This window comes from Argopecten irradians, chromosome 2, assembly GCF_041381155.1.
Source record: "Argopecten irradians isolate NY chromosome 2, Ai_NY, whole genome shotgun sequence".
NCBI classification, from domain to species: domain Eukaryota; kingdom Metazoa; phylum Mollusca; class Bivalvia; order Pectinida; family Pectinidae; genus Argopecten; species Argopecten irradians.
Genome location: NC_091135.1, coordinates 32,864,717 through 32,878,920, shown reverse-complemented (window position 1 = coordinate 32,878,920; position 14,204 = coordinate 32,864,717). Strand labels below are relative to the sequence as shown.

The 14,204-nt window shown below is 31.6% G+C and overlaps 1 protein-coding gene across 7 annotated transcripts in view; it reads left to right on the top strand.

Annotated features, from left to right (window-relative positions):
• Positions 1–14,204, top strand: part of LOC138315203 (MORN repeat-containing protein 1-like) — a 41,739-nt gene that overhangs the window by 2,418 nt on the left and 25,117 nt on the right. The window contains exons 1-4 of one of the 7 annotated variants that reach the window (XM_069256028.1): positions 4,280–5,128; positions 6,339–6,410; positions 10,654–10,863; positions 13,686–13,776. In XM_069256028.1, coding sequence (XP_069112129.1) covers positions 4,846–5,128; positions 6,339–6,410; positions 10,654–10,863; positions 13,686–13,776 — 656 coding nt within the window. In that variant the 5' untranslated portion in view covers positions 4,280–4,845. Of the gene's footprint in view, positions 1–4,279; positions 5,129–6,338; positions 6,411–10,653; positions 10,864–13,685; positions 13,777–14,204 lie in introns of those variants that run through there. The other 6 variants (XM_069256030.1, XM_069256025.1, XM_069256027.1 and 3 more) reach the window with 6 other exon arrangements.

Sequence of the window (14,204 nt, the reverse complement as noted above, 5' to 3'; positions counted from 1 at the left end):
GGAATTAACCTAATAATTCATTTAAGAAATTGACTGTAATTGATCATTAATTTGAATTGATAACATAATACTGAAAATGTATTTAAAAAATTGCACGCAGTGATGAGACATATATATCCAATACATTGTTTCAATATGAGTTCAATAAATGGATATAAGAGTAAGATATGGATCTGACTTAACTGTTATCTGGTATATGTGACAGGTATGTATATATATCTGATATATCTTATCTTATTAATAATGCATGCCTTATTTACACCGATATCTGGGTATATCATGGAATATATAATATAAATCTGTGTAAATGGTCAATAAAAGCTTTTAGCTAGTCAGGTATTAACGGTATTCCCGGAGATAAATTTTCAGCTAGCTTTCATGGTTTACAAGGGGCCTGCCAAGGTGATTGATTAGTTAAGGTGAGCCAATGTTATACCACGCTCCCATCTCCTCTGGTTGTCAGAAACCTGATTGAAGGTTTGAGGTTTTCTCCCGGTACTTTGGCTTCCCTTCAGTACATATACATGTAGTACAACATTAATGACCCTCACTCTGGCTGTTCATTGAATGTAAAATAAAGAAAGATCAAACCAAACCTGAATTTGATTTAGAGTGGAACAATTTTAACATTTCTACAAAATGCTATTGTGCATTTATTGATACGAGAACTAATTTATGATTCACCAAATAAGGAAATCCCTGTTAATGATTACAAGTCATAAATGCTTATAGTAATGGTTAAACAATTGTATAATTCAAATCTGGTCATACGGTTGACAGAAAAAGAAATTATAACACTAGATTATCTCCCTTGCTCCCTTTTGGCATACTATACAACTTCACTATTTGAATGTAATGTAAGCCAACACAAATTGAAAATATAAATGAAAAAAAATTGTCTTAAAATGTCATCAGAATATTGTCTTTAGTGATTTTTTGGCCTGTAAATATATTAGGCTGGACACATTGCTTACCATCTATGCATACATTATAAAATCAATTAATAAGTTTGATTTGTTTGGTTAACACATCAATTCAATGCATATAATTTATAGATCATGTATACACTCAAATGTGGAGAGCAAGTGGAAAATTAAACTTAATTGATTGATGACTATACTAACTCATACACAATAATATAATGTTATTATGCCACAGTCTACCTACCATGACGTGGTACCCATGTCAGTTCTGTCTCCTATATCCCCACCTTATCCCAGTGTCTTGATATCAAATGATGGCATTGAAGGTATTAATTTATACAGACATTTCTTATTTTGTTGATGCATAAGTTTTAATTTCATTTTTTAAGTGTTTTACTTTTGTTTGAAATACAGATCAAATTAGGTCCCGTATAGTAGATAGATAATTGTAAAATTAAAAAAAAAAAAACAAAAAAAACAAAAAACTATGAGCCAATTAGTGTCAAAATAATATATATCTCCTAGCTGTCTTATATTAATTAGACACTTCATGAATTAAAGTATGTATTGATTGTCTGTCTGGTTAATTCCTCTGTAGGAGGACCCGGTACGTTTTGTAGTTTTATGTATACCTATCTCAGTGTAAATAATGTGTCTGTGACGCGCACCAGTCACTCAACTCTCAATAACACCACTAATTGTAGTCATTTAATTTTTTCCTTTTAATGAAAATTAAACAAATATGAGCTGGGCCTGTCCTCTGTAAATTGCTGGAAAGTAATCACTTATCAGGGTCAATATCAGGATTAACACACGGACAAGCCCATTTTGTTGCAGTATTGTGTATCGGTCAATACTAGAAAGAGGTCAAGATTACCTGAAATACATTTTAGTTGAGAAATTGTAAAGTTTTTTTTTCTATAGAGTATCAACTGGCATGAACTTTGAATGATAATTATCAAACTATTTGATCTTTTTAATTATACTTATTTTTAATGAGAAGAGTGTAACCTTTTAATTATATACTAGCTGTAATATTTGTGATGTAGGAGCATTACTGCCCTTAAATTTGTTGTGGAGTTATTTAAATTCAAAGTGTCCACCCTATTTAAATGACTTGCTCCCCCATATACGATAAGAAACCAATATATTCACACTTAGCATGGCTCTTTAATATTTTTTTGATTGATATCACATAAAAGAGTAACCTTAATTCAAAGCCTCTCTCACCTCCGTACCCATACCAATTTAGATAATTACATGTTACTTGTTATCAAGGTCTTTAATTATGGGGGTGTACTGTGGCAGAGTTGATAAGATATCCGGGTACATTAATGCTGTCTTCCCATCTCTGGGTCACGAGGTTAACTGTGGAGCAGTTTCCATGTACTGACCATTGGTCAATGTTTTTCTCAGGATAATCCTCCTAAATCTTAACCAGGTAAATCTTTAAATGGTCTTGGCTGTCCAAACAATATACTTGTTTTGGTACATGTAAATCCTAAAACCCTAAATCCTTTAATTATGCCTTGGGCATCTAAAAAAAACCATTACCCTTGAAAAAGTAAGCAGAAGAAGTTTTGTTTTCACTTAGATCTATCTTTGAGAAAATACTGAAGATTACTTTTTTTTTCTTCAAATTTTGTGGTAATTAAAAAAAATATCAGAGGCACAACCATTGATTGTATGGCAATATTTATATGTAATCTTTATACAAATCAGTAAACTACACTCAAACTCTAATGTATATGTAGTATAATAGGACATTCTTGTCAAGTACTTCAACCAGGATCAAATCTGGGCTGCTTATGAGATATATCAACAGCTCTATCGACTGAGCCTTAAGTTGACAGAAACACTGCTCCATAAGCTGAATGATGGAGACTATATATCAACACCATCAACAAACCACACCAAACCACTTTATTTACACTGATATGATATATTTTATCTTTAAATATATTTTAGGTGAAATAGTGCTTGTTTTCATTATCAAATATTTCAATTTTCACTGAAGTTGGACTCAATGAAACTACTTAAAAAACCCGGTTTCATTTGCTCATGAACTTGGGTATGAACTTGGGTATCTTAACATCGGTTTTTCCGCAAGAAAATATTTTATCTAGACCTACGTTTGCCTAAGAAGGCATACATCTAGCTTCCTACTAGGCCTAGGCATTTATCTAAAAAGCGGGATTTTTTTTAAGTGCAAATATTAAGGACAGATTTCTACAAAAAAGTATATTTATGAACTCTCGTTTTACTGTCTCTTCTGTATCGTTCGAGTCAGCAACATTGCCTACCGAAGAAAAATAAAATGTGCCATGTCCCTGTGTGACTTGTGTCGAAACTACGTTAGGACTAGAGCGTCTCAGTTACAAACAAATGATGAAGCCTAAACGGCGATAAGAAATACTATATAAAAGCCAATGAGTTTTGATTTACCTTTAATCAGTTGTTTAACTTGTATCAAGGCTAAAGTCTACATAAACCACTAAAACCTTTCCGTTGCCATCACGTTACGGTGACTTCATTTTGAATTGAAGCGGGAGACAACCATATCACGAGTCTAGGCATTATTCTTCCGCATCTTCGGCGGACCTTTTTTGCAATCACTTCTAAATCTATTGGAAATGTTTTATGTTTCATCTGGATTACATTGATAATAAAGTTGTTTCTAATTAAATGTATGACAAATTGTAATATTTGCGCTATTTATTCATAATTAGCTGTATTCTAATGACGCACTATTTTCGTACGACTCTCGTTGTACACATAGACTTGCACAAGCCAAGAAACTCGCAATTTAAAAAAAATCTAAAGACTGATATGATTGAATTGTTTCAAGAGCAACTCAATTCATCACCCCATGAATTCGACCAAACCAAGATTCAATCCTTAAATAAATTAAATCACTACAGATGTTATAAATCATACATGTCATTTGATTATACATTTAAAAACATTCATTGAGAATCATTCTAAAACTTATGCTAATGATTAGATACAAAGTCATGAATAGATTCTGTGATCTTTTCAGATCAAGCTTATGATTTTTTATTAAAGAAAACATTCCAACTTGTGAAATGTCTATAGTAGCTGTAAGCCTAGTTATTTAAATCAATCTGTGATCTTTAGTAATTTGGTTGGAGATTAAAGTAATCCTCAGAAAGAACATACCACATCTCAGACAAATTAATTGTGTAATTGATCCAGAATTATCCTGTCAATTGGGGCTTTCTTATGTAAATGTTATGTTACCTACGAGTGTACTCGGGGGGAGCTGTACTAGATGTATCGTGGTTCAATAGTTGTCACTATCCTGGTGATAGGTTAGGACAGCCCGTGTTGATTGGTATGTGTTGTTCTAGAACCTTTAAATGTATGTGTCAGTTGTCGACAAGTGCTTGTTTAATGGAAACAAGGCAGATATATAAATATATCACTAATATATAAACGGGAGCCAGCCATCTGAGGCGTAACTATATTACTGGTGGTGGTCGCTAGTTCTGTGGATTATGTTAATATGTCGCTAAACGACCACCGGTTTTAACTCTACCTTTCATCTGAACAACACTGAAGCTTGGAGCTATTTATTAAACTTATATACACCTATTGTTAGTTATTGAAGCTTAAGTCGATTTCTCAGTTCAGATCATTAAACAGGGATATTTAACATGTAAGTCGGTGGCAATTCAAAGTGTTCTTTTCGGACAGGAAAAAGTGATTTTTGTTCGCATTGAACGGAATTTGAAGAAGTGAATTTTGTTACCCAGGATATTTTGTGTTTATTTTGAAATTTGTTTGGATTTTTTTTAATCAATTCTTAGGAAAATTCCCAATGACATTCTAATGGATAATACATGTTGAGCTTAAAGGTGAGCCACTCACTTTTGATTCAGGTGTAGCCACTGATCAGTTGATGCCACTAAAATATCAAACACTGGGCAAGATGCCACCAATGCCACATCAAACTGGTGGCAAATCGCTAAACCATAAACATGGTCGTGGTGGGGTATCACCTGAAAACAAGCATGCACGCACTGGACATTCTCCTGAAAATAAACATAAAGCCATAAAGTTTGAGAAAAATGAGGACTTGGAATATAAACTGCCATTCTTACCAAAGTCAATTAAAAAGGACAAGAAACCGTTGTCAGAAAGGAATGCATGTACCTACAACTCTATTCCAAAAGGTGGCACAGGTAAGGATATGTAATGGTGTCTCAGTTTCCATATGTGGCACATAATGTTGTCTCGTTACTGAAGATTGACACTATGTTTCTGGTGGTGTCTTAGTGCCCATGGGTGGCACAGATCGAGGATGGCATTCAGTCAGGTATTGGGCGTCTTTAAGCTCAAGGATGGCATAAAGTCAGGTATTGGGGTGTCTCTATGTTCAAGGATGGCATTAAGTCAGGTATTGGGGAGTCTCTATGCTCCAGGATGGCATATAAAGTCCAGTATTGTGTTGTATCTAATCTCTGTGTAGATTGATGTTGCTACATTCTCAAATGTTCATGCCCCTGTGCAGAAGTGGAGATTCCAATACTATGTAAAAAAAGTTCCAGACGAATCTCAGATCTGACAGCCCAATTGTAGTAAACGTTGCTTTGATTCAATAAACACAGCAATTGACCATTAGTGAGATTTAAAAAACATTGTTGCCTCGCTTTTAGTATAAGTCCAGTTTTGTGTTTAGACATGTTTAAGTTATCGATTCTGTCTAGGATTACAGAACTTCCACCTGACGACCTGTGTATCTCACCTTCATGTTTGTATAGATTGTACCAAATCAATGCTAATTTCACTGTTCTTTACCGAAGTGACATGTTCCGATCAATAATATTGCAGTTTTTGCAGATTTTAACCAAGCTTAGATGACATGTATAGCCTTTAAGCAGTTAAGCAATCAAGCTATATTTTGTTTACCATTTCATCACATAAAATCTGCCCCTTATGTATAGTGGTCCATCTTTATATCTTTTCAACTGTGTATAACAACCTGATATGTATTTGATTGGCTGTACACCAGGCAGGAAATTCATTATGACATCATAATATGAACATAATGGCACAATTTGATGATTGCAAGCTACAAAATTTCTGCCTATGCTGGAATTTTCACAACACAGTTATAGCTTCTGGTTTTTGTGTTAATTTTATATTAGATTTTATGAAACTTGCTAAACGCTCTCAAAAATAAAGAATAAAAAATTCTAAAACTTGTTTTATCATGTCTCATATGAAATGAACTTTCATTTCAGTTTATATTTAGCAGACATGCCGTGGTAATCATGTACGAAGCCTTTGGATACATAAAAATTGCTGTGGCTTTTTAATTCAAAGGTATATTATTTCCCATTTCCTGATGGTTTTATCCTTTCTATCAAATATTGATTGTTTCTTTTACAGGTTTAGGAGTGTACACATATGAAAACAAATACTTTAGATATGAAGGACAGTGGAAAAATGGTAAAAAACATGGTAAGTTCCTCTTTTCTTGTTATTTTGATAAGTTATATATTTCAAGGCATATATGGTTTGTTCTTGACATCAATTGACTGTCATATAACTTTATTGTGACTTATGTAGTTTCTAAAATGATATCTTTAAAGCATACTTCAAAGTTTTATCCCAATTAAATACAAGACATGGAAAAAGAATTAGGATTTTGCAGGACATTTCCTTTAGATTTTCTTTCCTCGATAAAGAAATATAAGCATGGAGGAAATATATAATTATATTGATTAATTTTTTTTAACAAGGTAGCTCGAGATCATCTCTTTAATGTTGTTCAGAAAAAGAGAATATGCCCTGCACATATCCATTAACTTTAAATTTTAATTTACTTTTAAATTAGTATTAATGCCTGTCTGTTTTTCTTTAAAAGACCTTTTAGCGTGTCAATAATGGAGATATATGTAATAGAATTCATTCACTGTAACTGAAACGTTTATTTGACACATTAGACGTTTGAATGAAGTATACATATAAATATGTACCAGTCTGATAGCTTAACAAGGGAATCTGTGGTGCATTATTAAAATGAGCTGGGTATTTTGATAGTCATTGCCTGGTTAAATGGTAAAAAGTTAATCAATTATCAAATGCATTATATAGGCAAGGCAGTAAACAATTCAACTAGATAGTAACTGGCATGTTAATTTATTACATGTATAAGTAAACTTTATGTGGCTGACAATTAAATTATCCACTTTCTGGGTATATTAAAATCTTCTAAAACTTTAAACTTTATTTTATAAGTTAACTGACACTAACTGTACTAATGTAATACTCAGATTACTTAGAATGTGTATATATATACATATTCATAATCTGTAAATTGTAATTCAGGTTCCAGAACTAATTTAATACAGTCCTGAGATATATATGTTGATGAACTATTTTGATACCTATATCAAGCAATCTAGTTGACATTCAGACCATGAACAAACGACTCCGGCCTTCTAACATGTATTTGGGACATTATTAAAGTTAGAAGTGATGAACTCAAAATAGAATGTTTAGTACCAATACAATGGTCATTACAGTTGAACTGTTTTTATCAAAGGGTCCTGGTAAGGGTTTGTAATTTAATATAATGGCACAGCGTACGACCAAGGCGTCAATCAGCTTAATGTCGATTAATCTTAACGCTTATATGCAAATAATAAAGCTTCATTAGCTAACTATTTATACACTGTGCATATTAAACCTGGTTTCAATTTCAAACTTATAAAGAAAATTTTTAAAAAATTATTGGTATTAAGAGATATTTTTTTGTGTTTGAAAATATCTGAAAATTGAAATGGTGTTTAACTTGACAACAGGACAAAGAAGGATGATTACTGATATTGGAGAAATGTAATTCTAAACAAGTGACCTGTAGCTATAATGTGTATTTGTGACAAGGTGATGAGAGCACTAATTGGCGTAGTAATTAAATCTTAATTACACAGCTTTATTGTAGATAGTTTGTGTACTATATGTATACAGTTACAGATTCAGATGATAATGATTTCCATAAATACCAGATATACCATTTCGTTTATACTAATTTGAGATTAAAGCTCAAGTCACAGTTATTGTTTCTGCGATCCACCGTTAGAAATAATATACCGTTATAAACAAGAATCGTGATATAGGTGCACCTTTTTATGGACCTCTATATCTAATTGTTGATTAAGAAGTTTTTACACCTTTTCAAAGACTACTAAATTGTTTAATTATTGAGTAAGAAGTTTTCAACACAATTTAATGAGATAAAATCTGTTTCTAGTTTAAAGGCAATGATTTAATTGTCTGGTATTGAAATGTTCTGATATAGAAACTGGGGTGTCCGCTAACTTTTAGATATAATTATGTAGGGAATATAAAAGTTTTCAACACTTGTGGTGGTTGTGCATGCTATGTAAGACATGACTAGAATTTCTTTTCAACAGCTAAGATTTAACCCTTGGGTAGAATAATCGTAAAATCGGTAAGCAGATACTGTTATGGAAACTATTTTAGGGTACATATACTTTGTGATTAAAAATTAAAGGTACATGTATGTATCTCATTTATACTCAGTCTATTTATAAACTTAATTGTTTTGATTATCAAAGATAAGAAGTAAATACTCATATTGAAAATAATAACCAGGTAAATGACAATTAAATATTCACAAAAAAGTGCCTTTGCTATGTTATAGATAGTTATAATAAACCACCTCCCAAGGGATCGGATGAAATACGAAACTCAATGTTTCATTATAATTAATGGTTAATTTGCATTGGGTAAACTTTAGCTTATGAATTTTTTTTTTTTTTTTTTCAGTTCGTTTATGGATTACCGGTAAATTCATAGTGACATTTTATAATTCAGTGTTTTTTTCCCCCTTTTAATGTACAGTTAAAACAAATAGGATGCAAAAATGTAAAGTCACAAATTATGAACAATGACTTTGCATATATGATAAAATCCTTTCGGCTTCTATAGATGGTTAATGATTTGAAGATCACATTTGGAAGTTGCTAGGTGCAGATTGCAGATCAGTGGTTTTTCTCCTGATACTCTGGCTTTCTTCCTTAGAAGCCCTTTACTATTTAAAGAACATAAAACAAAGACAATGTTTAAGTATCTGTTGTGTGTAAAATTGTGACGTTGAGGATTCATGTAAATATGCCCTTTGAAAGGTATGGAAACTTAAAAAGTTTATAAAAAATTGTCACCTACGGTTAAAGGTACATTTATCATGATGTATCATGTTGTAAGGTGTAATTCGTTAATACTGAGTGCCTTCAGTAATGTCGTCTATATATATACAGATGTCATCGTTACATCTAGTCCTATTGTCTTAAACATCAGATCATAGACCACGTCTATGGATTGTGAATATTTGATCAGTCATCATGTTTTAGGTAAATGTATATATTGTATTCAGCACATATCCTGTGATCCAGTGTACTTATCCTTTGTATTGAAATCCAGCCAAAACAACGACAATTCCTACACAAAAATCTTTTGTGTTAATGCTCTTTTGCCAGAGTGTATTGGATTTTTTATGAATATATTGTCATAATTAATGCTTGTACAGTATGTATTATCTTCCATGAGCCATTAAAGTATTGTGTTAATGAGTTAATCAAGTCAAAATGTTGAATGGCAGTAGATAAGTAATTATATCTAATCCAGTAACACCTAAAATATTTGTAGTATAAAACCCTCAATACCCACCATCCCCTTATAAAGGCCACCTGCTTTATAAGACCATTGTCTTATGATCCCATTAATGGCCAATTTCAGCACAGTTTGACCTGCGTATAAACGCCTCTTAAAACCATTTTGGTTTTTTTTTGTTGGTCTTTATAGACAGGTTTTTTTTGTTATAGTGGTCAAGCATTTTTACAGAGTTGAATTGAAATGACAAATTACAAATCCTACAGATGTTTCATTTTCTTCCCTGGAAACTTATGATGAAATGTAACGTTGAATTAGAAGAGCTCTCACAGGTCTACAGGGGTGAATTACTGTATACTACAGTAATAAATGTACTTACTATGTTGATCAATATGGCAAGAAGACATGGTTTGAGTAGAATTTAGTTCCACGGCCGTTTTATGTTAAAACTTTGTGATATATTTCATAGTATAAAACCCTTTCCATCAATAATGTGATGTCACATTTACCAAAAGGTTGGATACTTAACTTACACCAAATCATCTTACTATCTCAAAATCCCTGTGTTAGGTGGAATTCAGTAATATAGCCCCCGCAACGAAGTTAAGGAGATGTGGGCACTGGAATCAGGTTGTCTGTCTGTCTGTAGTCAAAATTTTGTCAAGTGAACTCCTCCTAAACTACTGTACTTGATGAAATTTGATACACAGAACCCAGCCTGACATAAAGGGGAGTTGAGTAAACTATAATATAGGGTTCTTTAATATCCCCTATCGATGGAGTTATTGATAAATTTGTACTGTCATCCACTCAGGCGACAGTTCTAGTTTAGATTAAGAATGTCGGTACCATATACAGTGTACATCACTCTAAAAAGTGTCATTGTCCCTATCAGTACATCCCCAAAGCTTTTAACATTGTTTATATATATATGGTAAACTCTTCCATAACACTGATATGAATATATGAAGTCAATTTAACTTTATGCAGATGATTGAATTTAATCAAACAATCTATAGATATATAAGATCAATTAAACCAAATTACATTTTTTAATGTTTTACAGGTCAAGGAAAACTACAAATGCAAGATGGAAGTTACTATGAAGGAACATTTTGTGATGGTGAAATTAATGGTCATGGTTTTCGCTACTTTTCTACATCAGGATGTAAATACACAGGACAATTTCATAAAGGAGAACTTCACGGTACCGGTAAAATGATATATACAGACGGATCTATATATGATGGACAATGGTATCGCAATCGTAAACATGGTAAGTAGAAAATGGTTCCAGAAAATATCTGCGTTCAATTTGTTCACACTATCCGGCAGTTCAAATTAACAATTTAAAAATTTAATTATACTATTTTTCCAAATAACATGATGCTATTATCATTTATTTTTACAAATTCAACATCATTGCCACTCTCAAATGTATAACACGGGTCCAGTTTCATGAACATTCCTTAACTTTAAGGAATCCCTTAACTTAAAATTCACCATAGGAAAGCATTACAGATTTTGAGGAGGATCCTTAAGTTAAGTTTTTTTCCTTAACTTCTGTAATGCTTTCTTATGGGGAATTTTAAGTTAAGGAATTCCTTAAAGTTAAGGAATGTTCATGAAACTGGGCCCAGAACAAAAGATGACAGTATGAAGAGTACTGGCGGACTGAAGCAATCCACTTGTATAAAATATTCTCAGATATATCAGTAGAATCTCAAGTGTCATGATCAATATAAAGATTGAGGAAATCTCAGTCCTCAAGAAGCTTTGTACAAGGGTACCCTGGTCTTATTTTGGTGAATCAGAGATCAGTGGATTTTCTCAAGTGTGTTTACATTAACGTGTGTGACTGTACTTTCTCCAATAAAATCTAAGAATTGATCAATTTGGCGTTTTAACATTTCCTACTTGAAAGCTTTTGAATGTTGTTTGTTTGAATGTTGTGAGCATTGCTAGCCTATACAATATATTGTATGGTATATACAGGTCATGACTATTTTAACAAATACAAGTGCATGCAATAGATAATCTTATACAAAAGGAGTCTAAATATATTCTTAAGGACACTGTTAAATTCTCTAGATTTTTTAACCAAAAAAAGAATAAAACAGAAGTGCAATATTTATTGAAATGAGTCAAATACTGGTATAGTCATGTAGTTGAAATAGTTGGTCAACTGATAAAATAAATGACAAATGGAAATGAGATGAAGTATCAACACCAAGAATTCGGTACAAAAATGATAAAATAAATGTAGTTAGCAAATACACTGTACAGCTGAATTGTACAGCTGAATCACACAAACTCAATTTTATAAAACTCAAACACTGTTTAAGTAGAAGTGGCTTATTTCATCTCGACTGAATATTTCTATATTTATATTCATTAAAATTGAATCAAAATTAAATAACTCAAACTGTTACAACAATTTATCTGATCGTGAATCGTAACTATAAGATAGTAAAATAGTAAAGATTACAAGTATAACCTTCAGGGCTTTATTTAACTTTAAGGTTAATTTTCAGGTGTGTGTTAATCCCAAGTCAACAATCATTCTCAAATAGTAAATGTGTCATGTCGTGGGAGGGAAAGAAAAGTACTTCAAAAGTTGTATCAATATTTTCCCTTCTCTGTGAGTGTGGACAGGGCATTTGATATAGTATTATATATATGCTATATTTCAATATTTTACCTGTAAGTTTTCCTACACAGGTCGTTGCCTATATACAACCTATAACAAAGCCCCACTGTGTAGCATTCCACCTCAGTCACCATATTAAGCCAGAGATTATTTGTAATATTACATATGGAGCCCTAAACTCGTCTTATCTTAAGCAATCTATAATCTTTGACCTAGCTTTCACCATTTATCAAATATCAATGTTATAACAAATGAACTTTTCACATTTACAGAGATTTCCCAATGATTGTTTGTAGAACATTCCATTCTTTTATATATGTCTTTGATTACTTAGTTATATGTTTTCTTTGATTCTTAGAGATATATTTTCTAAAAACGTTTGTTTCCATATAATAACATATCCATATGCTTTTTTTATATTGTATTTGACCCAATAGGTGACATTGACCCAATAATTACCCCAACCCTTTCTTATAGGCCTTAATGAAAAACACAGTTATAATTAACCTCTGGGAATCAACAAAATAAATTTGTTACAGTTACATTCTTATAACGAACATGCTTACAATAAATTCATGGTTATAACGTAGTGTTTTTATTCCCAATCAAAGTTCCTATACAATGTCTGTGTTATATCCATTATGTTGTTGTAAGCATGTTCGTAATGTTTGACTGTAGTGGTGATGACAGGTCCATGAAATTGCTTCTATATCAGCCAATATTTCCAAAAAAAAAAAAACAATTCCAGAAGCCCATGCTTTCTGCTATTTTATCTCTCCAAATCATGCAACACATGGATTTCCTAATAACCCAATATTTCTTTACCACTGTTTGTTTACAGTTATTGTTTGTTAACCATTTTATGCTTGCAGTTAATGTTGTTTGTTTACTATTACTTATTTACAGTTATTGTTGTTGGTTTACAATTGTTTGTTTACAGTTATTGTTGTTTGTTTACTATTGTTTGTTTACAGTTATTGTTGTTTGTTTACTATTGTTTGTTTACAGTTATTGTTGTTTGTTACTATTTGTTTGTTTACATTGTTGTTTAGTTATTGTTGTTTGTTTATATGTATTGTTTACAGTTATTGTTGTTTGTTTACTATTGTTTTTTACAGTTTTGTTATTTGTTTACATTGTTTGTTTACAGTTATTGTTCATTGTTTACAGTTTTGTTTTTACTTATGTCTTTGTTTGTTACAGTTATTACTTGTTTATTTACAGTTATTGTTGTTTGTTTACTATTGTTTGTTTACAGTTATTGTTGTTTGTTTACTATTGTTTGTTTACAGTTATTGTTGCTTGTTTACAATTGTTTGTTTACAGTTATTGTTGTTTGTTTACTATTATTTATTTACAGTTATTGTTGCTTGTTTACTATTGTTTGTTTACAGTTATTGTTGTTTGTTTACTATTGTTTGTTTACAGTTATTGTTGTTTGTTTATAGGTTATGGAGTGATGCGATCCTCGGATAGTGCTGTTTATGAAGGAGCCTATCAGTCAAATTTAAGACACGGCGAAGGCCTCATGTTATACTCGTAAGTTCATCTTTTCTCATGTAGAAATGAATTTTATACATTTCAATAAAACACTGCAAAGTTTTTAAGTGTGTAATTAACATTAAGTAATGTATTTGTTTTATTTTTTTTTAACTAACTTTAAAAGTGTTTATCTTACAAATATAAGAACTATCCTGTGAGCAACTTGACTTTGATTAAGTGAAATATCTTGAATTGAACTGGAATAAATTTAAATCTACATTAAAATATTATCATTATGGTAAAATTTCCTTTGAAGAGGAAAACAGGTGACTTGAAAACAAGTTTACAAGGAAAGTCCTACATAAATCATCACTAAGGATACACTTCATAACATTTTTATAATCGATACAATTTAGCTTAGAAATGACATTCATAGTTATTTATAGATATGAATATACACAACATATAATCCATTTAGTAGAGAT